The sequence below is a fragment of the Zootoca vivipara genome, chromosome 14 (genome assembly GCF_965207765.1).
Source record: "Zootoca vivipara chromosome 14, rZooViv2.hap1.1, whole genome shotgun sequence".
Lineage (NCBI taxonomy): Eukaryota > Metazoa > Chordata > Lepidosauria > Squamata > Lacertidae > Zootoca > Zootoca vivipara.
Genome location: NC_142597.1, coordinates 5,272,870 through 5,297,155, shown reverse-complemented (window position 1 = coordinate 5,297,155; position 24,286 = coordinate 5,272,870). Strand labels below are relative to the sequence as shown.

The window sequence follows — 24,286 nt, the reverse complement described above, 5'->3', positions numbered from 1 at the left end:
CTACAACACTATAAAATGGAACATGGGGGAAAAAATGGGACGACGCTCGGTGGAGGAAGAGTAACATTTGCGGCCGCAGCCGCGAAGGAAGCTGATCTCGGTCCTCTTCAGAGGTTAACAAGCCGAATACAAAGTATTTGGTAAGCAACTTACTCGCCTTCCTTAGAAAGCTGCCTTGCCCTGTTCCATCTCCCCGCGAGGTTCCCGCGCCCCGCCCACCAGTTGTTGTTGTTTTAATTCCCCGCTCCTTGTAAGCCGCCGCCGCCGCCCGCGTGTATCAGTTTGGAGACCAAGTCTCCCCTTCTCATCCAATGGGGCGAGACTATGCAAATAGAGGCGCCTTATATGGCAGCGCGCTCCTCCCCTTTTCCTAGGACGTTCTCTCCCAGCGCTGTAACCCATTCATGGGGAACTGGGCACCGAAAACCAGCCGCGCTTTGCCTGGTTCAGAGGGTGTAATCCGACTCTCTTTAGCTGCGTCGCGTCCTTTTCTTTTCCCCATTGATCCCCGGCTTCTTTTCTTTTCTTTTTTTGTGCCTCCCCGCCCACTTTTCTTCCCCTTCCTCTTTTTCCTCGTGGATTAGGGAGCCGTCAATGCGACCCTGGTGTCTCCGCCGAGCAGGTGATCCTTGAGGCTGAGCGAGGACTGCGCTGTCCTGCGGTTTCCTCTCCGGCGGGGCTTCTTCGAAAGATGATCGCCAGTCTCGGAAGGGGCTGATCAGCGCAGCAACAACTTCAATCTGCGAGAAGCTAGAGAGGGACGGAAAACTCACGCAGCACCCCCTCCATCATTCCTTTATTCCCTTTCTCTTCTTAAAGTGCCATAGCAGCAGCCCAGGTCCTCCTTAAAGACGGAAGGAGCCCGCTAAGGCGAACTTCTTGGGATTTCTGCGTCTCCTTGTTTTGAAGTTTCAGCTTCGTCCGGAAAGGGGAGCGCGCGTTGCGGGGGGGGGGGGGGAACCGTTGTTTTGGTTTGTGTTTTGGAATAAACTTTTCCAATGTTTGGGATCCAAGATACTTTAGGAAGAGGACCCATCCTGAAAGACAAGGTGCTGGGCTCAGAGATGGATCCTGTCCGGTCCTGGGTCAGGAATGTTGGCGTGGTGGACGCTAACGTCGCCGCTCAAAGGTAAGTGGACCAAACCTTGAATCTTGCAAAAGAAAAAAGTGATGATCGCGGCGATTATTTCCTTTGCTCCTCGTAGTTCTCTCCAAATAATCCGTTAACGATCCGCAGTGACTCTGGAACAGCGGGAGGCTCTTGCTGTGATCCAGGCGATTCCTGTTTATTTATTTACGTTTTAATGCAGTCGTAATAACCAGGACCAGTTGGGGAGAATCCCGCCTGCTCCAAAGCTACGGCCTTTCCCCTGGTGGGGGCAGAATCAGTGCAATATCTTTTTTTGCGAGGGTGGGAGCCGCTTTAACCGTGAAATCCCAGCGATGTCTTACCGGAAAGCAAGTGCCATTGAGTTCAGTGGACTTTGTTCCAAGGAAGTCTTTGGCTCCCCCGAATGGAAAATGAATTGAGCTTCAGCAGCTTCCTTACATCCCAAGGATCGTGCTGTTAGCCCCCCCCCCACCGCTTAAGGAACAGGCACCATGGGACATGTTTGTAGACACTTAGAGGGATGCTGTTCTGTTCTTCTGCAGTTTAAATGCTATTAGGTGATTTTAGGCTGCAACCCGGCCACTGCCACAACCCAGTCTATGGCCAGGATGCTTTCCCGCCTGCAGACAGGAGGACCATTGATGCAGGCGGTGAATCCACCGTTCTGATCTTCCTTGGCCCCAATTCAGATAGCGCTGCTGTACTTAGGGCGCTCATTATGCACCACCCCAACTTTAGCTGAGAAGATGCATTGCTTCCTTTACCTCAGTGAGGTGAGCTAGCCCCATGCTTAATCGGCGGAGTGAGGGCCCTAGACCTCTGACCCCCAAATCTTGCCCTATCGCCATCGCAGTTCATACACTCAGGAGGTTCGTCTGAAATCAGCTTTCAGCTTAAGCCCCCCCCCCCCCAAGGATGGAGGAACTTGCAGATGTTAATGCAGAGTACAGTATCTTCTCCAGGTTATCCCAGCCTGGAGCTCCATGACTCAGTTTAAGTAAAAAAACACCACCTTTTAAATTTACGCCACACTTCAAAGCCCGGATGCTAAAATGTTTCGGGGGTGGGGGAGAGGGGCACTACGCACCCCCCTTTACAGCGCAATTTTAACCATGTCTACTCAAAAGCAGATTTCAGTGGGGCTTGTTCTGAAGTAGTTTGGGGCAGGATTGCAGCCTTAAAATGTCGGGGGCGGGCGACAGGGTTGCAAGCAAATCTAATAACCTAATCTGGAAAAACTAACAATCTGACAGCTACAGTGTAGTTGAGCCGAAGTGAAGCAGATTTAAAGCGAGCGGGGCTGCGATCCTAAACATACTTTTAAGGGTGCAATCCTAACTCCACTTACCCGAGAGTAAACCCTCTTTGAATTCACTAGTACTTAACTTCTGAGTAGGTAGGGTTAGGGTTGTGCTGTAAATCGAATTGAAGTCGATGGGGTTTACTTTGGAGCAAGCAAGCTTAAAATGAGGCGCCATAAATATATAATATATAACTAGGCAGGAAATGACATTCCGGTCAATGGAGCGACAATGGATTTTTGATGGGGTGTAAAGATCTGAAGTCGGCTGTAGCTCTGCCGAAAGTAAACTCCGCTAAATAATAATGCCTATATACCGACGGGAGTTTCAAAGAAATCTGTGTCCTAAAACGGACCATTGATCTCACTTAGCAACCCACACCACTCTGTGCAAGGCAGACCAACTTTTAATTCCGAGTCATGTAACAAATGGGATTTAAGACCTAGCGGCCCCAAATGCTCTTGACCCGAAAAGAAGATCCACAGAAGGAAACGTGGAGGAAGGGTGACAGGAGAGAGATCACTGTGGATTCCAGGCTTTAAGAGAGCCGCGGATCTTTCGTGGCTTTAAACTTATCTTCACGGCCTTCTGGAAGGGAAGCTGCCTAAAGCCGAGATAATCTGGAGGCTTTAAAGCTCAGTTTCCGAAAAGGAAAGTCACCGGCGCAGGAACAAACTCCATAGAGGCCCAGACACCACCGCGCTTTAATCGGCCAGCTGTGCTCCGGATACATTACAGGCATAAATATCCTAGCCCAAACCTAATGGGGGCTTACACAGAAGTATTTTTCGTTGAACTCTATGAGACTTCTCGAAAAGAGTGCTGGAGGAGGATCGTAGCCCGAGGAAGGTCTAAAACTCCTCTCCAAAGACAGAGATCAACCCCGCGGCTCCTTCTGGCGGCTCTTGGCGTTAGGAACCGAGACACCACACCAGCTGCTAACTCCGTGCGATAGATTTGCTTTCTAAGAAAAGCGGGAGAGGATGAAAACCAGCACGCCGATCCTGGAAACACGTCCTTGCAAATAAGTTCCAGCGGTTCCAGCAACACCTGCCGGACAAGGAAAGCACCGATTTGAAGTGAGCCGAGACTTTTTTGTTCGCATTGGGGATTTTCGTGAGGTTGAAGTCGTGGCCCTGAACCTGACAAGACTCACATGCAAAAGGTGATTGCCGGGAGCAGCTTCCACTGACACCGATCAGTACTACTTCCGCGTGTGTTCGGAAGACTTTTTAACGCGGCAAACCTGCGCGCGCTTCTTGGACAGGGCGGCCGCCTCTGGAGTTTGACGGGACTTTTTACCTAACGCGCATTCAGCGCCAGCCTGCAGGATCACAGCTTTGCTAGGTGGATTTCCTTCCTAAATCAATTTCCCAATAGATCTGGAATCTGCAGAGGAGAAATTCGGAGATGGGTCAGAACTGTGCTGGGCTCTAGGAGGAGGAAAAGTGTCTGTTCCTAGGCAGATGAGAGGATCTTCCGGACTGAACTGGAACGCAGGGAGAATTAAGTCTATCCTGCAAGAGAGCGAAAATAAACATCCATCTTCTCTCCAGGGCCGTAGCCTCCCTCCTCCTGTGAAGAAAGCGGCAGGATCGGCTTTCTCTAGGGGAGGTTTCCCCCCTCTGATTGTTCTAACAGGTCTTCCCACCTGGAGGCGCAAAAACAAACCACCGCCCCAAACTTTTCAAACTCCGTTGAGGAAATAAAGCTCTGCCATAATGAAATGAGGAAACGAGGAAATAAAACTCTTCTTGTCCAGACGGAGTTAGCTAAATTCAATGGAAAGGTTTTTTAAAGGGAAATAGAATTTTAAATGCCTTTCCAATGCTCTTAGACGCATGTTTAAATTAGCAGGAAGTCCCATTAAACTTTCTGGGATTTATTCGAAGAAAGTGAGGTTAGACAATTAGACCTTCCTAGAAAATAAAGTAGGATTTTTGGATCTTCAAACAGTCGCAAGTGTCTCCCCATTTTCCTCAGCGTTTGATAGAGCAATCCGGGGTAAATTCGGGGATTTAAAGCGGGGTAAGCCAAAATTCATTCTTGGTCTTCAATACATGCTTGGAAGGTTGTGTCCCGCCAAGGAATAAACAGGGCTGCCCCAATCCTGAACAAACTTCCTAGGTCAAAGGGTGTCGCCTGGGCAATTTTTTCCTGGAAACAAATCATTTTGCTTTTAGTGGGAATTATCAGAATTATGCTTTTAAAACGCTGTAGCGTTGACCGTTCTTCAGACCCGACCTTTTGCATATTTACTGGGAAATAAGCCCCACGGAATCTAATGGGGCTTCTCCCCAACGTAAGCGGGCCTAGAACAGGTAAGACTGCCTGCACCCTCAGACTGCAATCCTATAGTCTACATTTACCTGCGAGCGAATCCCATTATAAACCAATGGTTTATTTCTGAGCATTACTTCTGAGCAGACATGTCTCGGATTGGGAAGTTAAAATGGGAGGAAGTCCTAGTAGGATCCGTGAGATTTAAAGTAAACCTTCATAAAACAGGGCAGGAGAGCGAAGCAGGCCATAGTCAAAAGTCAGTGCTCAACTCCTATTGTTTTGCACACTTAACAACGGCGGCGAGGGCTATTTAAAGCGGTAGGATTTACTCCGAAAGATATGCATAAAATCCGTGCAAGAAGAAAGGGATTTGGAGGGAGGAGGGGGAGTGAAATATACGATCCTATGCAAACTTAACTCCGAGAAACTTACAAGTAAGCGAAGAAACGGATTGGATCAAGTGAGAATCTATTCCAGGGAAGAAGCCTAGCCGACGTCTGCTGAACACGCGCAGGGCCCTGTAGTATTTAACCTTCGCTTGTTCACTGGTCAGTGACCCACCAATCCTAAACGCCTTGACTTCGAAGCCAGTTGGATGGGCCTGCCTTGTCTTGGAAGTTTCGTCCTGTTCAGCGGTCCCTCCTCCGAAAGCCGGGAGGTTGTAAAGGCGACAGGTAGTATGCACATTGTCTCAGATACACTCCACTTCCTGCTCTCACCGCCCTCCGCCGCACGACTCTACCTAAAAGAGTTCAGAGTCCACTGAAAGCTTCGAGACTTTCTTTTCACTAAATTCGTTGAGAGGACTGAGGCTGCCAAGAGGGCAGTTTTAGACAGCAAAGCGTTTACCTGGCTGCAAGCCTCCATGAAAACAGCAGGACTAAATTTCCGAATGACCCTGCGCCGGATTGCATTGGCAATTAGGAAAATGCAAATCGTGCCATTGACACTATCGACGATGCCCCGGGCTTAAGCGAGCACTTCCTTTGGCAGTTTCTCCGAAATCGATGAACTTTCCCGGTTCAGTGCTACACTGTCCTCCTCCCGCGCACCGCCCCTAAGCGATGCGTTTCGAAACGGGGTAGCCATATAGGAGGGGAGGGGAACCCCCTCGCATTGATCACCATTCATTGATCCGAATTGGGTTCTTAACGGGAAGCGCACAGAAGTCGCTTCGCTGCTGTTTAACGAGACAGACCCTTTCCTAATCTCCTCCAGGGAACAGCAACTTAAAAGTAGTCCACTGAGCCTCAGGCGTCGTGGGTTGGCGAGCTGGATCGGGTCTAAAGCGAACAGGGACCTTTGGTGGTTGGGAATGCTTCGAGTCAGTTCTTTTGCCCTGGGCTATTTCTCAATGGACCTTGCTTCCTAATAAGACCAGGCGGTTGAGAGGGAGAAATGAACGGATTTGCGTATGTTTGAAGGCTGCTGCACCCAAGAAACTAAACTGATTTGGAGATTTCGCGATCCTTCTCTGACCTTCAGTTCCGGAGCTTCTGTTTTAGTACTGGTAAAACACCAGGATATATTTTAAAAACACAAACACCACAACTCTCCCCCCCCCTCAGTACCGCTATCCTCCAGCTTCCCCCAAATTAATGGTAGAAAATGTTAGCGAAGATGAGAATGAAAGTCATTAGACAGAGCCGGCCTTACTGTTAGACAGGGGGGAGGCGGCCCGGTCCGTGCAATAGTTGTTTTGAGGTGTGTGTGTATGTGTGTTTTGGGTTGTTGTTGTTTTGTTTTGCAGCGTTAAAGATTAGCAAAAAGAAAACAGCTCGGTTTATTCTAATTCTGATTTATTTGAATTTTGTCTTACATATATTACAATGATAAAATGTGGAGGATACAGTATTCTGCCTCCGAGGCACGGGAAGCAGAATACTGGTTGGGCCATCTCAAGTCAACAGTGCTAGAATCTGAGGCGGGCTTCTTGCAGGTGAATCGTCTATTGGGGCTCTTTCCCCTGGTGCTGCTTCCCCCCTCCCCCGCTCCCCTCTGTGCCCACTACCAAAAGTAAATAAATAATAAAAACAACATTGCGACCCCTTAAAGGCCCTGTCAAATATCTCTCGAGGCAGAAACCTTAGAGTACCCGACCGGTCAGACGCCTGCAGTGTTTGCTTTCTTTCTGTCAGGCACATATTAACGGTTAGCAACCGGGCTAAAATAATCTGGAAATAGAAGAGGAGGAGGAAAGAGTTCTTGCATTTGATGAAAAGAACTTTAGCTGTATGGCCGAAGAAACCTGTTGGTTTTTAAAGTGTTACAAAACTCGCTCTCAGTGTGTGTGACTGAGTATGCGGAAATGAAAGTAACAGCCGGATCCGATCCGTGTTTGACTCGGAAACACTGTGGCAATCCTGTGCATGCTAATACTGTTGGAAGGAAGTCCCACTGAATCCAGCGGGGCTTGCTCCTAGGAAGCGTGTATCGAGGAATGCAAACTAACGCTGAACTCGGATGCGCGCTGCGCTGGAAGGCCCACCGGGCGCAGCAGGCATAGGATCGCGCTCAGCCGCGGCGCCTATTTTACGTCCGTTCACATTTGCTCATTCAATCCACTTCTTTCCCTCCTTTTTCCCATTTCCTTTCTTCCACAGCGGCGTGGCTTTGTCGCGAGCCCACTTCGAAAAGCAGCCGCCCTCCAACTTGAGAAAGTCAAATTTTTTCCACTTCGTCTTGGCGCTTTACGACCGGCAAGGGCAGCCCGTGGAGATCGAGCGGACGGCCTTTGTGGACTTCGTGGAAAACGACAAAGTAAGGCTTTTATTAGGCTTGATGGCTCTCCCTGAAACCCAACCCACCCCCAAATCCCCTCCACGTCACCCCACTTGTGTCTCGCTCCTTAGCGTTAGCGCAATTTTTAAAAAAGACAAATCAAGCTGAGATGCTACCGACTTCTAAGAAAACGATCGTTAGAATTGGGGCTTGTGAAATAGCACTCAGCTGCACACTCAGGCACCCTCGGATCGCCCTTTAAAAATCAGCAGCAAAAGCAGCTCCTGCTAATTTCTAGGAACTGAATCTTCTTGGCAAGGACTGATTTATCAATTACTCCCTGGAGTTCAAAAGGCGCAACCCAACTGCCAGGAGGTTCTCCTGCGCAAAGCGCCGATTGAAATACACCTGAGCCCCGCAAGTGCAGCTCCCGTTCATTACTACCAGCTCAAGAGAACTTCCTCGGAGCTTGCCTTGCTGGTTGATTTCATCTGGGTTCAGAGGCTTGTCAGTTTCACTTCCTGCAAGCCTTCCTGCAAAGCGGCCCGCGATTCTGCCAGAGTTAAGCACTTCTGCAGCATGCGCCTAACCTTCGTTCAAAAGTGCGCCATTGGGCTTACTCTCTCATAAGCTTGCTTAAGAACTGCATTCTTTACGCGATTCCCAACAGGACTTAGAAGTCCTTAACTTTGGCGAAGCTGGTGCTCCCCACGGCTACTGGGCATAAACGTTTAAAACTAGCGCCCTGCGTTTTGTTTGTCGAGTTATACTGCATATCATTAACCGATGAGATCTTCTCTGGTCCACTAGGTGACTACTGACGTAATTTTAAAATAAGATGTTAAGTCCTCCTCCTTCCTTCCCAGCACTTCTCTCTGGGCCCTTTCTCTCCCTCCCCCCCCCACGTCTTTTCCCAGGGAATTTCCAGGTCAAGTGCTGGAATTTGAATTTTGCTGCTGAAATTTCTGTCTCCAAAGCCTCATCATCCCGGATCGCCGGTCCAGGAGGCAACATCACGTCTCCATCAGTCGCGGTTTAAACAAACACACACTTATTTTAGCGAAACTAAACTATACAGGTTATTGGCGTCAAATTTTAGAGGCAAAAACTCCGTCCCGGATCAAGGCAAGCCGGAAATGTCCGAGCAGCTCTCCGGAGTGCAAAAGTCCTCCGCATCAAATTCTTTTTCTGTAGCACTTAAGGAGAAGGGGTGGGGTGGGGGGCCAAATCTTGGGCACTCTTACTCGGAAGGACAATGGGACCGACTTCCATGTAAACCACGGATCAGCTCGGCCAGCACAAGAAAAGGTTAATTTGCGCTAGTAAAACACTTTCCTGTCTACCCAGAACTGACCCCAGCTTAGTGGGACTTGCTCCTGAATATAAAATATGTAAATGGGATATTGTGCCGGCAACCGTATTTGAATCACTTCTCTCTCACTTCTCGGCAGGAACAAGGCAACGAAAAAACCAACAATGGGACCCACTACAAACTGCAGCTTCTTTACAGTAACGGTGAGTCTCCTCCCCCTGGGGTTCAGAAAGAGTGATCAGAGTATTTGGGGAGCTCCTGTTCTAAAGGGATAATGTCTCGATTAAAGCTAAAATCAGAAAATTTACCCCCACCTCCATGTTGAAGTCAGTCAAAGAGAAATAACTGATCCTGGTATGGATGCTGGTCCCAGTTCTGCCACAGGTAAATACGATTGACAGGTCAGTATGGTTTAAAAAACCTCACAAACTCTTATGACCATAATAGGCAACATGGGACCAAAACCCGATGCATGTATTCAATGGGAAATTGATTCTTTTAATTCATTTCTTAAAAAAAAATAAAATGAAAAAATGTCCATCTCCAGTAAATAGGTTTGGTAGGTCTCATTTCATTTCATTTTTTAAACTACTGAAGCCTGTTTAATCTGGAGTAGCAGCAGGGCAAAATAGAGATGTATGTGCTCCTTGAGACTAGTGCCTATTTCAATCCAGTTTTGATGCTTCCTTCGCCAAAACAAATCCCCAGAATTCTTCATGGCTAAGATGGGGGAGTGTCCAGCACTCCAGCCACCATACCACACTGGCTCTCAATAGTGTAATAAAACTGCTAGCACATTTGTAAAACTAAGCAGGGTCTGGTCTGGTATGGTCTGGGGGATTGCGTGTTGAGAATTCCTGCATAGCAGGGGGTGGACTAGATGACCCTTGGGCGTACCTTCCAACTCCACAATTCAAGTTTTGTGGCGTCTTTAAAAGACTGGCCATTGCAGCATAAAGTACATTGGGCTGGTGTTGTGAATACCAGTAAGTGTGATAAGCTGTATAATTAAACTCCTTTTGAGGTTGCAAAGAAATGTTCATGTTAGGCCACCACTCTGTTCACAGCGTAGGTCACCCAGTCCACTGGTATGTAAGTGTGTGTGTGCGCGTGCGTGTGTGCAACACTACCCTGTTCCTGGGAACCAGCAGCCCCCGCCACACCACTCATTTCAGCAGCTTTACTAGATAAGAGAGAAGGGAATGAATACTAGTGCTGAACCTTCAGCTTCTTGAAAGTTTTCTTCCTTTGCAAAAATGGCTTCCTTTTATTATTTTTTGCTTCATTTTCAGGGAACGTTCAGATTTTGGTTGGGTCAGCATTTTGATGTTACCTTCTTGTTGTGAGGTGGCCAAAGGTGGCACACCCATGGGTCTTGAATTTCCTGGACATGTTCAGAATACTGCAGTCTGAAGCAGTGTCTGGGCAGAAATTGCTAAAATATCTGGGAAAATCCAGACGTATGGCAACCCATGTTGGCAGTGTTGTTTTTGGCGATTTCCCTTAAAAATAGCTCCAAAACTTCAATTTTTTGTGAATTTGTTTGAAATATGGCAACCCTGACATATATTCCTTTCCACTAAACCTCCCCCCCCCAGCAGTTTGCAGCCTTGCAGGCTCATGGAGGGAGTTGCCACATGATGTCTCACTCTGGGCTTTAATTGAAGGATAGGAAGGTTACAGGGTATAGACCAGGCATCCCCAAACTGCGGCCCTCCAGATGTTTTGGACTACAACTCCCATGATCCCTAGCTAACAGGATCAGTGGTCGGGGAAGATGGGAATTGTAGTCCAAAACATCTGGAGGGCCGAAGTTTGGGGATGCCTGGTATAGACCACTGGTGAGATTATTGGTAGTGTGAAAGAAAAGATACAGTACTGTTCCTTCTTCTTCTTCTTCTTCTTCTTCTTCTTCTTCTTCTTCTTCTTCTTCTTCTTCTTCTTCTTCTTCTTCTTCTTCTTCTTCTTCTTCTTCTTCTTCTTCTGTGATTACTCATAGCCGAGTAAGATTGTTTTCCATAAACACGGTTTTAACAATGCAAGCACACCTTGGACACTTGAGAAGCGAAGTAAGCATTCCACTCATTAGAATGTCACTGAAATTTTCTCTCCCCTTTGATAATTCTCAAATGCAATTTCATTTCTCATTAATTGATGGGGAACAGCCAGGGGGTGGAGGAAAATGTAAGAGCAATTTTCAGCTCAGCATCAATGAATACATTGATCTGGATCTGTAACCTAGAAACAGCTGTTTGGATCAGAAGAGGGTGGAGCAGGAGTGGGGAATTGGTGGCCCTCCAGATGTTGTTGGGGACTTGAACTCTCATTTGCTAGCATGGCCAATGGCCAGGGATGTTGGGCATTGTAGGCCTCCAGCATTGGGAGGGCTGCAGGTTCCCCATGCCTGATTTAATGGCTTGAGGAACTGATCCTTTGGAATTGTCTTATTTTTATTCTACCATGTTCTTCAATGTTCCCTGTAGGTGTCAGAACTGAACAAGATCTCTTCGTTAGGCTTATTGACTCAGTCACAAAACAGGTAAGATTTTCTGCCTCCTGCCCTTTAATTTCCCTACATACTAGAATTTCTTCCTAATCAAAGCTATGTCTGTAGCACCCTAATCAAATATTGGTGTTTCTCATATCCAAACTATTTCTAGTGAGATTTTTTAAACGCATAGATTGCCTACTATGTGCAAAAAATAATAATGCTTTCAATAATCAGACCTGTTTTTCTCCCTTTCTTTTAAAAGAATCAATTAACATAATACTACTAACACATTCTGCTGCTGCTGCTGCTACTATTGCTAATTCCCCTCTCTCAATGCTTGTTCACATTTCTATAGCCTATCGCCTATGAAGGACAAAACAAGAATCCAGAAATGTGCAGAGTTTTACTCACCCATGAAGTTATGTGCAGGTAAGTTGGCTTCAGTTATTTATGTGTCTGAGGGCATAGTATGCAGCCACCTTGCAGAAGCTTAGCAGGTGACAGAACCCCTGAACCCCGTGTATTCCACTTTAAACTCCATAATGGAAGAAAGGCAGAATATCAATGTATTAAAATAAAGCAACCCCTTTTCATTGGTGCGATGTGTGATTTGCACAATGAAAAGGGTGAAAAGTTTGCATTATTTGTAGAAAGATCCTGATCATATTAGCCCAAAATAATTTTTTAACCTGTGATCTTCCAGTTGCTATAGAACAGGCACCCCCAAACTTTGGCCCTCCAGATGTTTTGGACTACAATTCCCATTATCCCTGACCACTGGTCCTGTTAGCTGGGGATCATGGGAGTTGTAGGCCAAAACATCTGGAGGGCCGCAGTTTGGGGATGCCTGCTATAGAATAACAGCTCCTATCACTCCTGGCTTCTTGGTCTTGCTGGCTGGGGCTGATGGGATGTTAGGAGCTGTAGTCCATCTGGGAGACCTCAGCTTCCCTGTTCTTGGGCTTCAGACAGATTCAGCCTTATCTGAAGATAGTGGGAACTGAATGTGGAATCTTTTCCATGAAAACATGTTCTTTACCATTTAGCATCCTTGGACTGTGCTGTGGACTCTATGGAAATAAGCTTACGTAGGAAAGTTGTGGAAGTGATCTTTAGCATCCAGCTGTGCATCTATTACACAACCAGTTTCAGGCTTGCTGAGTGGAAATTTCGATTGATAGATTCCTTTAGTTGACACTTTTTGTTAGTTTTCCTGGAAAATCTGTCAGATCACCACTGCAAAGTTCTGCATGGGTACACACACACTGGGCTGTTTCCAATGTAGTGCTGTGTTAATGTCATTTAGTGGTATATGGGTTCTGCTGGTGAAATGGCTCATGCCAGCGGAATGTTGTTGCACAAGTAAATGCATAATCAGGTTGCTAGTAACTTAGTTGCACAACGGATTGTGCAATCTGTGGCAGCAAGAGGCTCCATTAGCGAAAGCACGCCTCTAGTTAAGAACAGTTTCAGGTTAAGAATGGACCTCCGGAATGAATTAAGTTCGTAACTAGAGGTACCACTGTAAATTGAAAACCTGTGTGTGTGTGTGTGTGTGTGTGTGTGTGGTGCCAGAAGATTAACTGGGTAGGAGGTATTGAATTTTTTAAAAATGAAATCTGAGGGTTGCAGGCACCATATCAGAAGCGTTCCATCCTTCTGCTACACATTTGGGGTGAGGTAGGGAGATTGCATCTTTTAAGCAGGTTTACACTGTAACACAGGTATGCATGATCTAAAATAATTTCTTCTTCAAGCATGAATTTGTTTATTCATATGCAAATGTATGCAGCTTTAATGCAGCAAATGTGATGAATTGCCTCATGGTACAGTACATACTTGGGACGCAGGTGATCAGAGCCTAGGGCTTGCTGATCAGAAGGTCAGCGGTTCAAATCCCTGCGACGGGGTGAGCTCCCGTTGCTTGGTCCCAGCTCCTGCCAACCTAGCAGTTCGAAAGCACATCAAAGTGCAAGTAGATAAATAGGTACCGCTACAGCGGGAAGGTAAACGGCGTTTCCGTGTGCTGCTCTGGTTCGCCAGAAGCGGCTTTGTCATGCTGGCCACATGACCTGGAAGCTATATGCCAGCTCCCTCGGCCAATAATGCGAGATGAGCGCCACAACCCCAGAGTCGATCACGACTGGGCTTAATGGTCAGGGGTCCCTTTACCTTTACAGTACATACTTGGACATTAAGCTCACTGTGTTCAGTGGGCCTTATTCCATACTATGTGCATTTAAGATTGCAGTTTATGATTTCTTTAACTGGGTGAAAGCCCTAGTTGGCACATGCAAATGGTCAGTGATCTTTATGTTAAAGCTGCGGTCCTATGCACACTTCCCTGTTAGTAAAAGTACAATGGCTGTACCCAGTGTTAGTCCTGCTCAGAGAAGACCTGTTGTAATTGATGGACCTAGCTAACTTGGGTTCATCAAATTAAGTCAGTTTATTCTGAGTGGAACTTAGCTGGATACATCCCAATGAATCTTACTTCTGAGTAAAATTCATATGCTCAGAGTGAAGTTGGTAGGTGGTGTTTTCTTCAGCTGAGAAACATGAGACCAATCTTTATCTTAGTCTGACTCCATTGTCCAAGGGTTTCAGTTTTTTTTTAGTCTAGCAGTGCTTGACCATATGTGTTTTCTCTAGTACTTAAAACTGCTAGGTGTTGTGTAAAAATTAAAATTAAAGAGGGCCCTTACAATCTTTCAGTTTTAGATTCTCTAGATTCTAAAGAGATCACAATTGATCTCAATACATATATGTTACTTCAAATACAGACATGCCTTTTCTTTCTATTTAAGCTCCCCCCCTAAAAAAAAAATCACATGAATTCTGTTGAAAGTTGTGTTTGTGTTCTTCATAATTAGAAAGCTAGTATATCAGTGAAGTTGTGGAAATAATGCATCAAAAAGGATAACAGTGGCTTTTTAATGTGTGAAAACAATAGGAATTGTTGCACGCGTCTTCTCCATGTTGGTCTTCAAGTATTTTTCATTATGGACATTTACAAGCATGTTTATTTTGGAAAGTGCCATAGCTCAGTGGTGGAACATTACTTTGCAAGCAGAAAATCCTAGGTTCAATCCCTGGCATCTCCAGGTAGGGTTAGGCGGGTCCCCTGTCTGAAACCCTGGAAAGCCAGTTAGTCAGTAAACAGTCGGCGGTTTAGAGATACATAGGCAAATGGTCTGACTCTTATGTCTCTAAGTATGCGTGTTCTTTATCAGACCATGTGGCTGTAAGCAAGTCTGAATATGAAGGCTGTATTTTTGTCAGTCTTATGCCATTGATATATGTTTTAAAAAGTACATAAGGGCGGATCTGAACTGAAATAAGTTTATAATCTAAAATTGTCAATGCAGAAGACAGATGTAATTGTTCTTGTTTTCTCTCTCTCTCTCTCTCTCTCTCTCTCTCTCTCTCTCTCTCTCTCTCTCTCTCTCACACACACACACACACACCCACACACCCACATTGTGTACTATCTTGCTTGGCAGAGACTTTGGAAAATTTAAAAGCTTGCCACAGTCTTGTGCCACTTTGGTTGATCCTAATGAAAGTATTTCCTAACTTTGGTTTTGAGGTTTAAAACTGTGCCAGGATTGTGTTCATGGCATGGTATTAATATCTCAGCATGATCAGTGCACATAAAATTCTAAGGATAGCAGTATGAGAATGATCCTTTGTGTAAGGAGAAATCCTCACACTGACAAAACGTTCACTTTAGTGCTACATTGAATACAACCCAAAGTGCATCATATCCATATGTGCAAAATAGAGTTGACACAATCCAGCCACAATGGAGCACATTTAACTCACATTGATTTCAAGGGAAGGGTTAAGCATGTGTTTACATCCCTTCTACTGAAATAAATTGGATTTAAAGGCAATTAACTTTTGCTAGGTCACACCAAGTAAAAGTAAGTCAAGTTTCATTAGCTAAATATGCTTGGTCATCACAAATATGGGAGGGGGGGAGGTAATTTTATACAAAGTTTAGTGACAGAGTACAACTTGACATTAATATGATGTTATAATTAATTGTTGATTATCTCAAGCACAGTGTTCCATTTTGTGAGACAAAACTCATGCTTACTTTGTGTCACTGTGAGGGTAAACATAGCATCTTTTTGTGTGAAATATTTATCCTTATCAGAGAATAACACTGCATTCTGGTCATCAGTTAGGAATGAGATGTTCAGTGTGCACTTCTCTTTTGGACTTCAAAAGAAGTTTTTATAAATAGGAACTCATTTCCTGTGAAATGCTTTAACATAAGCATGATTACATAAGAAAAAGGGGGTGATTTGACATTTTATAGATTCTTCTCGCAAGGGTAATGACATATCATAAATGGAGGCTAGTGTTTACCCCACATTGCCATATCACTGCTACGGTAATATACTACATGAATATGTAGGCAGAACTCTGGGGCTCTTGTGCCTTGGCTTATACATCAAATGCTTTGCATTAATTGTGATGGCAAAAAAGGCTCTCTGGTTATAAAATAATTATTTGTTAACATGTAACCACCTTGCTTGATAGATTAACTGAGGAAGAATGAGAATTCTCTGATGTCCTTTCAATGTAATGCATGGATTAGTGAACCAAATCAAGAGCTCTCTATAAAAAACCTTAATCGGGTAATTTGAGCAGAAGTCTTTATGTAGACATAACTTTTATAAATTGGATTTTTTTTTAAAAAAAGAAAACAACAAAATGAGCATGAGGATGCATTTCACATGGAATAAGATTTGATTTAACTATTGAAGCTTAGTTAATTTTGACACTTTTATTTTAAGCCCAATAATCAGATCTCACTGTGAGCTGCTTAAGAAGTAGCATCAATTTTTAAAGCTCCTAGTTTAGCCTGCATTAGTAACAGTATATCAAAATTTAATGTACTGTACTAGCCTTGCTGTTCAAGTGGAGGCCCATTGTCTTTGAGTGACAGGCCTTGCTTTTCAGCCTCAGTCAGAAGATAAACATCTTTCTGGTTTGTCATATGGAACTGCACGACTATTCAGCTCAAATGCAGACAAGTGTATCCAGCATCCCCTACATCTTTCTCCGAGTGACAGATGCGAGCTTAGCAGGGATGTTGTCTAAATATTTATGCAGATGCAATGATGTGTCACTGGTAGAAGAAGGGGAAATCTCTGTTTCACAATAATTAGTGTACTTGTTTAGTACTTGGAGGGTGGAGTCAAGCTGTTGGTGTTGACACCTTAAAATCTTTAAAGTGTGCTCTGTGAAGCTTCATTGATTGAAATGAAACTTCTACAGAAAATAGTTCAGATGGGAGATGTTAGACACATAAGCCATAGATCCTCTTAGCTGAATACAAACGTATGCAAAATCTTTGCTCCTATGATGGATAAAAAATAAGGCATTTCCCCTCCTGGAATAATCCTGCCTCCCCACACCCCAGTCTTGCCAACTATTCACTAAGAGGAAAACTGTTTTGTTTTGCTGTTGCCAGAAAGCCCCAGTGCCCTTGATGCTCAGGGGGGTGAAAAGGTATTATAATGTGAACAGAAGTAGTCTCGGGGCCTACAGCTGGCTAATAACAGAGTTGCATTGAGTGCAAGCGAGACCCACAGCTGTGACTTTCGCCACAAGGCCCAGACTAGACAGCAGCAGACATAATCAGCTGAGCCAGGCGGCCAGTGAGCCTAGGTCTTTATCGGCCAGATGGTGTGAATTTAGACACTTTTGTTATGCAATGCCAGGGAGGAGTTGGGGAGAAGAAAACAAAACAAAGGCCACCATGCTGGGTGCTTATTTGAGTTTGAAATTAGAGACAGATTTTTTTTTTGGTGAAAGTTGAGGGCTGAATTTTAAAACCATTTTGGAAGGGGGAGGGGAAAGACATAAGCCCTTCTTTGAAATGGGCAGCTTTCTGGGCCATCCAGTTTCTTCCAAGGCTATGTTTCATCTAGAGCACTGTTTGTGTGTGTATCCCCAGCATGCAACTATCCTATCTATTGATGTGCTAAACTAGATGTCATACTATTCCTATAGTTAAGAAGAATATATATTTTAGAAGTAAATAGAAGGTGTTATGTGTGTGTGTGAGAGAGAATGAGAGTGTCTCATCTGGATTGGGACCCTGGTGGAATAGGACTATTTTTCCTTGGCCTTAGTACCAGTTGCAACCAGCCCCCCCATGCCAGCTGTTTGCATTAGGGTGGCTGCATGTGCATCACTAAAAAGGAAAAATGCATCAACCCCCCCCCCCAAAGGAGGCAATAGGGAAACAGACTTTCATGTATTGATTTCTATGTAAAGGTGTGCATTTAGAAAGCTTTCTGGAATTTAAAACCAAAACACACTACATCTCAGACGGTGGCCTGTGTGTTGACTCAGTGTGTTTTCTGGGTGCTAACTATGGAAGGACAACTTTCAAGCTCAAATTCTGCTCTCTCTTATTGTTCTCTATCTCTCAACTGGGATTGGGCCATACATGCTTTCAAATAAAAGACTCCTCCAAAGAGAGGACTGTCCACTGTAAAGTAGGACACTTGCCGCTGCCCCCCTCCAGTTGCATTGACAGTAAAGCTCCCATTGGAACCACTCATGTTTTTAAAACGGGGTGTGTGTGTGTTTTTGCAATATGGGGATTCTTGCACCCCAAACAACATATGGCTACTTGCTAGCCCAAATTTATTTTGCCTGCAAGTGGCAGTTTCACAAGTGATGTTAATGCCTTTTAAAAACCAACAGTTATGCTGCCCAGTTTTCCATTTCTTGGCTGAGAAATATGAGTCTCCAAGTAGGACGTGGAACTAAAATGTTGCAGTGTGAAAGGATACTCCTGTTCAGTTTTACTCTTTGCCAGGTGTGGGGAACCTTTGACCCTTCAAATATAACTCCCACCAGCCCCAGCAAGCAATAGATGATGAGAGTTGCAGTTCAGAAACATCTTGTGGGCCAAAAGTTCCCCACACCTACTTGTTGCCATTCATCTGTGGATAGCTCAGTTGGTAGAGCATAAGACTCTTAATCTCAGGGTCATGAGTTCAAGCCCCAACTTGGGCAAACGATAACTTGGGCAGGGGGTTGGACCAAATGGTGTTTGTGGTCCCTTCCAATTCTACTCCATGATTCCATTCCTTTTCCTCCTAACTTCATGCTTCTGTCCACCCCAACAATCGTAGGTCAGCATTCCGTGCTGCAGAAAGGTTTCACTTCTCATTACACCCCTGCATTTTAAGCCCATTGCAGTTCTTTCTTGTCATATACACAGTGGCGGACCCATGGAATAGGTAGGGCAGAAAGCAAGGAGGCCAACAGTAGGGGGCCAGAGCAAAGGGTTCATGAATATCAAGCTAATGATAGGTGGAGTCAACAAATTCTGGTTTTGTCCCCACCCTCCTCCCTACTGCATTCCAGAATGGCAATGTCAAGATTGATGAGAAAGAGGAAACTGATTGATATTGCTACTCCCTAAACTCATTGTGGAGAATGAGGTAGGCAGGTGGGGACTGGCTGAGGACACCCTGAGTTGGGTAGGGCAGTGCCCCACTTGCCCCAATGGACTAGCCTCCACTGCTTTACCACTATGCGTATTGAAACCTACAGTGTGTGGTGGGGGAGCAATTGAGAGTGGAGAAGCAGTGGCAGGGCTCTCCTACTGCCCTGCTCTACCCCCCCCCCCAAATTGTTTTGCTTGTTGAAGAGAAGAGCTGGTGCAACTTCCCCAGCACTGAGTTTCAGCTTGCAGTAACCCCTTCTCAAAGTTATTGGAATGAGAGGCACTTTTGCTTTTCAGAATACTCCTTGTGAGTATGGAGCACCGATGCCGGCAAGCTTTCTTTCTTCCAAAAGTTCCCGTTGCAAGCAAATGAGACAGATGGCTCTCACTTTGCATCTGGATTCTCTGGTTTACCACAAGGGGCAGGGGATCATAGACCAGGAAATTACATACACCTTCACCCGCTTCTAGCCCTGATTGCTCCTATTGGCTGAAGACCCCCAAATATTAAAGGTATGATTTATGTTAGCACAGGAACACAGAAAGCTGTCATATTGATTGAGATCATTCAGTATTTCAGCATTGCCTACAGCCTGAGGGCTGCATTCTGTTCTGGGCAAGCTTCCAGGGGCCAGTGATGAGCAGGGCCAAAGGTAGAAGTGGCTAGGGCAATTAAATTCACGGGAGCCAGTGTGGTATAGTGGTTAGAGCATTAGACGAGGATTTGGGAGACCAGGGTTCAAATCCCCACTTAGCCATGACCTTCGGCCAGTCACTCACTCTTAGCTTAACCTACTTCACAAAGTTGTTGTGAGGATAAAATGGGGAGGAGGAGAACTATATCACTCCACCTTGAGCTCCTTGAAGGAAAGGTGGGAGATAGCAATAACTAAATAAATTTTACCTTTTTTTCAGTAGGTTTGTTCACACACATTCTCTTCTCTATCCTAAGTCCAGATGAGCAAGAGGCTTTGTCAGAATTCAATGATATATTCCAGCCAGTCAAAAACACTCAAATCTTCTTACATTGTTCTCCTGCATAGGAGGCCCTAATCTCATCCTGTTTTTTGCAGTTTCGGGCAGGTAACAAAAAGGATCTTCAAGCTTCAGTTAGGCCACCATTTATGCTCTGCAGTTGTATCCAGTTTGCTTGACTATACTTGTGCAAGCTGTCCTGTGGGGTACATCTTGCATGCCACTTTGTGGCTGCGATTTAGCTACATTGTGCTTCATTTCATCTGAGACTCTAAAAATATACATGCAACCTAACTATTTATATCCTTGAAAGTGGATCAAAATTTTATTGCACATTCAGCAGACATATAAAGTTATAATATTTTGCCAGTGAGAAATGAGCCAGCCACTCAGTGGCATTAAAAATTACTTGAAGGTCTGGGCTGTTGTGTATTTATCATAGCATTATTAAAAAGTTGGGAAGGTGCAATTGCAAGGCTGGCCCTGGGTTTGAGAGGGGCTCTGGTGTGGACTAGAGATGGTGGGCAGCCATTTCCCACAATGACCTAGAAACAGTGGTTGTTTCTGCCTGACTGGAATGTGTCTTTGAACTCTGATAATGCCTCTTGCTTGCCTGGAAGGAGGACAAAGCAAGACATGTGAGGGAATGTAGAAACCAGGGCTGTCTTAAGCATATGTGATGTCAGGGTGCAAATATCCTCCTGGCGCCCCCCCCTCCCCAGGTTGCCCAGTCCTAGGTGCACAGGATGGTGGAGCCAGCTGGCTGCCTCAGCATCTTGCTTGGCTCGGTTGTCCCCGAACTCGTGGCGCAGAGGAGCCCGCTGCGGCACTCCGACCAACGGACGGGCTCTTCCCCAGACTCCAACTCTTGGGCCCTGGACTCTTGGCCTGGTGCCCCTGAGAGCCCAGCGCCCGGGTGCCCCACACCCCTAGCACCTAAGGGTAAGACAGCCCTGGTAGAAGCTAGCCTACTGTGCAGAGGTAAATGTAACATTCATTATTCCACCCACATTTGCTTTTGGCCCTGTCTGCCATTGGCGTGTGACTCCCAGAAGGTTGTCCAGAAAGGAATGTAACCATCATCCTGTAAAAGGTTTCCCACTCTGGGCTCAGATGTTTGGAGAAGGCAGGACAGTGTATGATGAAGACAAGGAGAAAGAGAAGGACCAAGGGGAGGCAGGAGCATGACAGAAGGTGGGGCCCAATGATACCTGCTTCTGGTGCCCACCTTGGTTATACTTAGTGAATTATGATCCTTTTTTGTTTGTTTCCTTCATTCTCCAGCCGTTGTTGTGAAAAGAAAAGCTGTGGAAACCGCAATGAGACTCCTTCAGACCCTGTGATCATCGACAGGTAGGAAATAAAAGTTAAGTTTTAAAAAAGCAACAAAAACAAAGAGCAAGGTTTTTTTTTTATCATGTGCAACTGGATGAGGTGAAGAATCTTGATGCAAGTCTCTGCTTAACTGTTGATGTTAGTGCTGTACTATTTTTTGTGGGGGGGGGGAGGCTCTCAATATTTCTTGGTCCTCTGATGGAATGTCTGTTTTTTAAAAAAAATATAATGTCTTCTGTTTGCTTATCTAAGCTTGGCTAAGTATTCATTTTGTGGCTGCATGCTTGATGTCTGGTGAGGGATGGGCTTCTGCTGGATACATAGAACAGAGAAAGCATTTCAGGTCCTGCTTGCTGCTTCATTAACATTCCTTTATAAAATAATGATGTTACAGGCACATTCTAGTGGAAAAAGCATTAGCCAAGTTTGAAATGCCTGGCATTGGAATTACTATAAACTTTTCTACAGGTTGTTGCATTTCCACACTTGCTTTGTCTTCAGAGTTGTTTCTTTCTGAGCAGGAACCAGAGTTAAAAAGTGTACCCTTTTGTATCCTGATTGCAATTTGGGGCCTCTAATGAAAAATTGGTAGTAAACAGGGTTTGAAGTTGGCTGATGTATCGGCGGTGAAATTAACAGTCACTCTTTTTGGAAGAGAATGAACTCCTGAAGTTTGATAAGCTTTTGTGTGTGTGTGTCTGGTGGTGCCTCTTGCTTTGGAGATCTTGAATATGGTTGAAAGAGACACTCTGTGCATCAATAGAGATCATTAAGTTGAATGTGACCACTGTAGGTGGAAGCTGTTAGAAGTGTATGCGTGTGTCATGGACTGAAGCCCTCGACACAACACAGACAATCACCCACATGAATCCATTTATTGCAGTTTCCCTGAAATTACTCATGTTGCTCCAGAGGACAATGTTTGGAAATGGCAAGGAAGCAGAATTCATCTACATCTTGAGTTAAGGGCCATTTGGCAATAAAACAGACTGTCTCAGGAGGTGGTGGCTTCTCCTTTTCTGAAGGCAAAGTGAGGCAACTGCACCAGGTGGAAGATGCTGGAGGGCAGCAGTGGCAGCATCCTGGCTGTTCCTCATAAACGTCCTCACGCCGCCAGTCACCTCCCTCTGTGTAAACTAGTCTGATGCCTCAGATGCAATGGATGATGCTCATCACTGTCCTCTATTACTGGTGCTGAAGTTAGATTCAGCTGCTAGTCGGGTTGGCTTCTGTGCATGAAATGGGAAGGGGCAGAAAAATGTATTGGACCTGTTCTGGTATTTAAGCAGAGGTTAGCTACCTGTGAAGCATGCTGCGAAAGAAAGTAAGAGTCCTGCCCTGTGCAGGGCATGCCCTATGACTTTCAAGTTCCCATCTATTGTTGGGCTAGTTAAGTACAGCAAATTCCATGTATTATTATTATTATTATTATTATTATTATTATTATTATTATTTGTTGTTGTGAGTAGACTGATGGTTCATAGTGTGCTTTGGAACATCTCTATTACTTCTCTTTCTCCTCTGAAACAATTCAAGAGTTGGAAGCAGGTATGTGTGTGTTTGTATGTATGTATGTATGTATGTATGTATGTATGTATGTATGTGATACCGTAAGTTAAAAGGGTACAATCCCATTTCCTCCAGGCATACTGGTGAGCAAAATTATACCATTGCAAAGTTCTGTTCTGCAAGGTGGAGGGCAGGGGCAGCCTGTTCTGTTTCAGTGTCTTACCACGGTCACATGGCTGCAGCTTATGGCGAGATCTCATGGATCTCTTGAAAGAACTTGTGGAAGTCTCACAGAGTTCCGTGAGCTCTCACTGGAAGCCATTGCCACCGCACAAACCTGGTGGCAGCAGGGGTGGGCAACATGCCTGGAGAGGCACTTCCCTGCAAGATTCTGCCACCTGAGGCAGGCTCCTTCAATCCGCCTCATGGGCCCCAGTGAAGAGAATGGTTGGGCATGACTTAAGACTTTTAAATAAATCTTATAGCACAGCCCTGTACAAGTCTATTAATAAGTAAGTCCCACTGAACTCAACAGACTTTACTCCCAAGTAGCTGGCTATAGAATTGCAGCCCTCGTCTATTAATTGTATGAGATTAATTAATTAAGTTGGCAGGAATTTTGCTCATTAATAAGGAAATAATTTTGAAGGGGGGCAAGAAAACTTGTTTGATTTGTTTCTGGACGATAAATGTTAGTTGCATTAAGAACTGTCTTAGAAGCATTTCCTCCTGTGAGAGAGTTAAGGATAGTACTTTTCATCTGCTACTTTTAAAAAGAAAAAGAAAAAACTTTATGGTGCCTGGTTGTTGTTATTTTGGGAGGTGCTTTTTAGTAAATAATAAAAAAATTCAATCAAGAGTTTGATCAACAGAATGTGAAACTCATTCCTGGAATTGCTACAGGAATCCTGTGAAATGATAGCATTTGGGGCAATGCATCACACTACTTTCAGAGGTTTCTCTAAAGCATGTTTAATGCAGAATTATTATTATTATTATTATTATTATTCTGCAAAAAGCAACTGTGCAGAGCTCCTATTCAGATTGAAAGTGTGGCACATGTGGAGGAAGGGGTTAATAATTTCCTCTCTGTGCCTTTTTCCTGCCAGAAACTGCTTCTTCCTCCAGCATCTGTTTGTCCCTGAAGATGTCAGATTTTCATTAATCAGCACCTTCCAATGACAACAGAAATGAGAGGGGTGGAGGACGATTTGCACTGGGAAGATGATACGTAAAAGGAAAGGGTCAGCCTATTCTTCCCACACACAACAGTCCTGATCTGGCCACCTGTCTTCCATGCAGTGGTCTGCTTTCCACCAGTCTTTTCTGAAGTGATCCAGTTTTCATCTCTCTCTTGCACGGTCCAGATTTGTTGTGTGATCAGAAGATCTCACATGCTTTGTATCTAATCCCTTTCCGTCAGTTCATCAGCCCACATCTGTTACATCTAGGTGTCAAGGGGTTATGGGTTAATTTCTTACAGAAACAGCCTGTGTCCCCATCATTCCAGTAAGATAGCTAAGAGCTTAATATCCAGCTTGAATTTTGTAATTTGTACAAACCGGCCTCATGCAATTTCCCCAAAATTGTTGCATTTTGACATAGTTCCACCAGAGACATAAGCAAGTCACCCTCCTAGACATCCCTTCCAATGGAGCTCATCTCACCAGTCATATGTATGCCAAACTATGTTTTGGGGGCAAAATGGCAATTTTTACAAAAATTTTAGAAATATATAAGTATTAAGAATTTATTAAGCTATCTA

At 44.8% G+C, this 24,286-nt stretch overlaps 1 protein-coding gene across 2 annotated transcripts in view; it reads left to right on the top strand.

Moving 5' to 3' along the window:
- Nucleotides 1-412: 412 nt before the first annotated feature.
- Nucleotides 413-24,286, top strand: part of EBF2 (EBF transcription factor 2) — a 251,443-nt gene continuing 227,569 nt past the window's right edge. For both annotated transcript variants that reach the window (XM_035138787.3, XM_088657747.1), the window contains exons 1-6: nt 413-1,129; nt 7,299-7,455; nt 8,868-8,931; nt 11,212-11,267; nt 11,575-11,648; nt 20,962-21,030. In XM_035138787.3, coding sequence (XP_034994678.1) covers nt 999-1,129; nt 7,299-7,455; nt 8,868-8,931; nt 11,212-11,267; nt 11,575-11,648; nt 20,962-21,030 — 551 coding nt within the window. In that variant the 5' untranslated portion in view covers nt 413-998. The remainder of the gene's footprint in view (nt 1,130-7,298; nt 7,456-8,867; nt 8,932-11,211; nt 11,268-11,574; nt 11,649-20,961; nt 21,031-24,286) is intronic.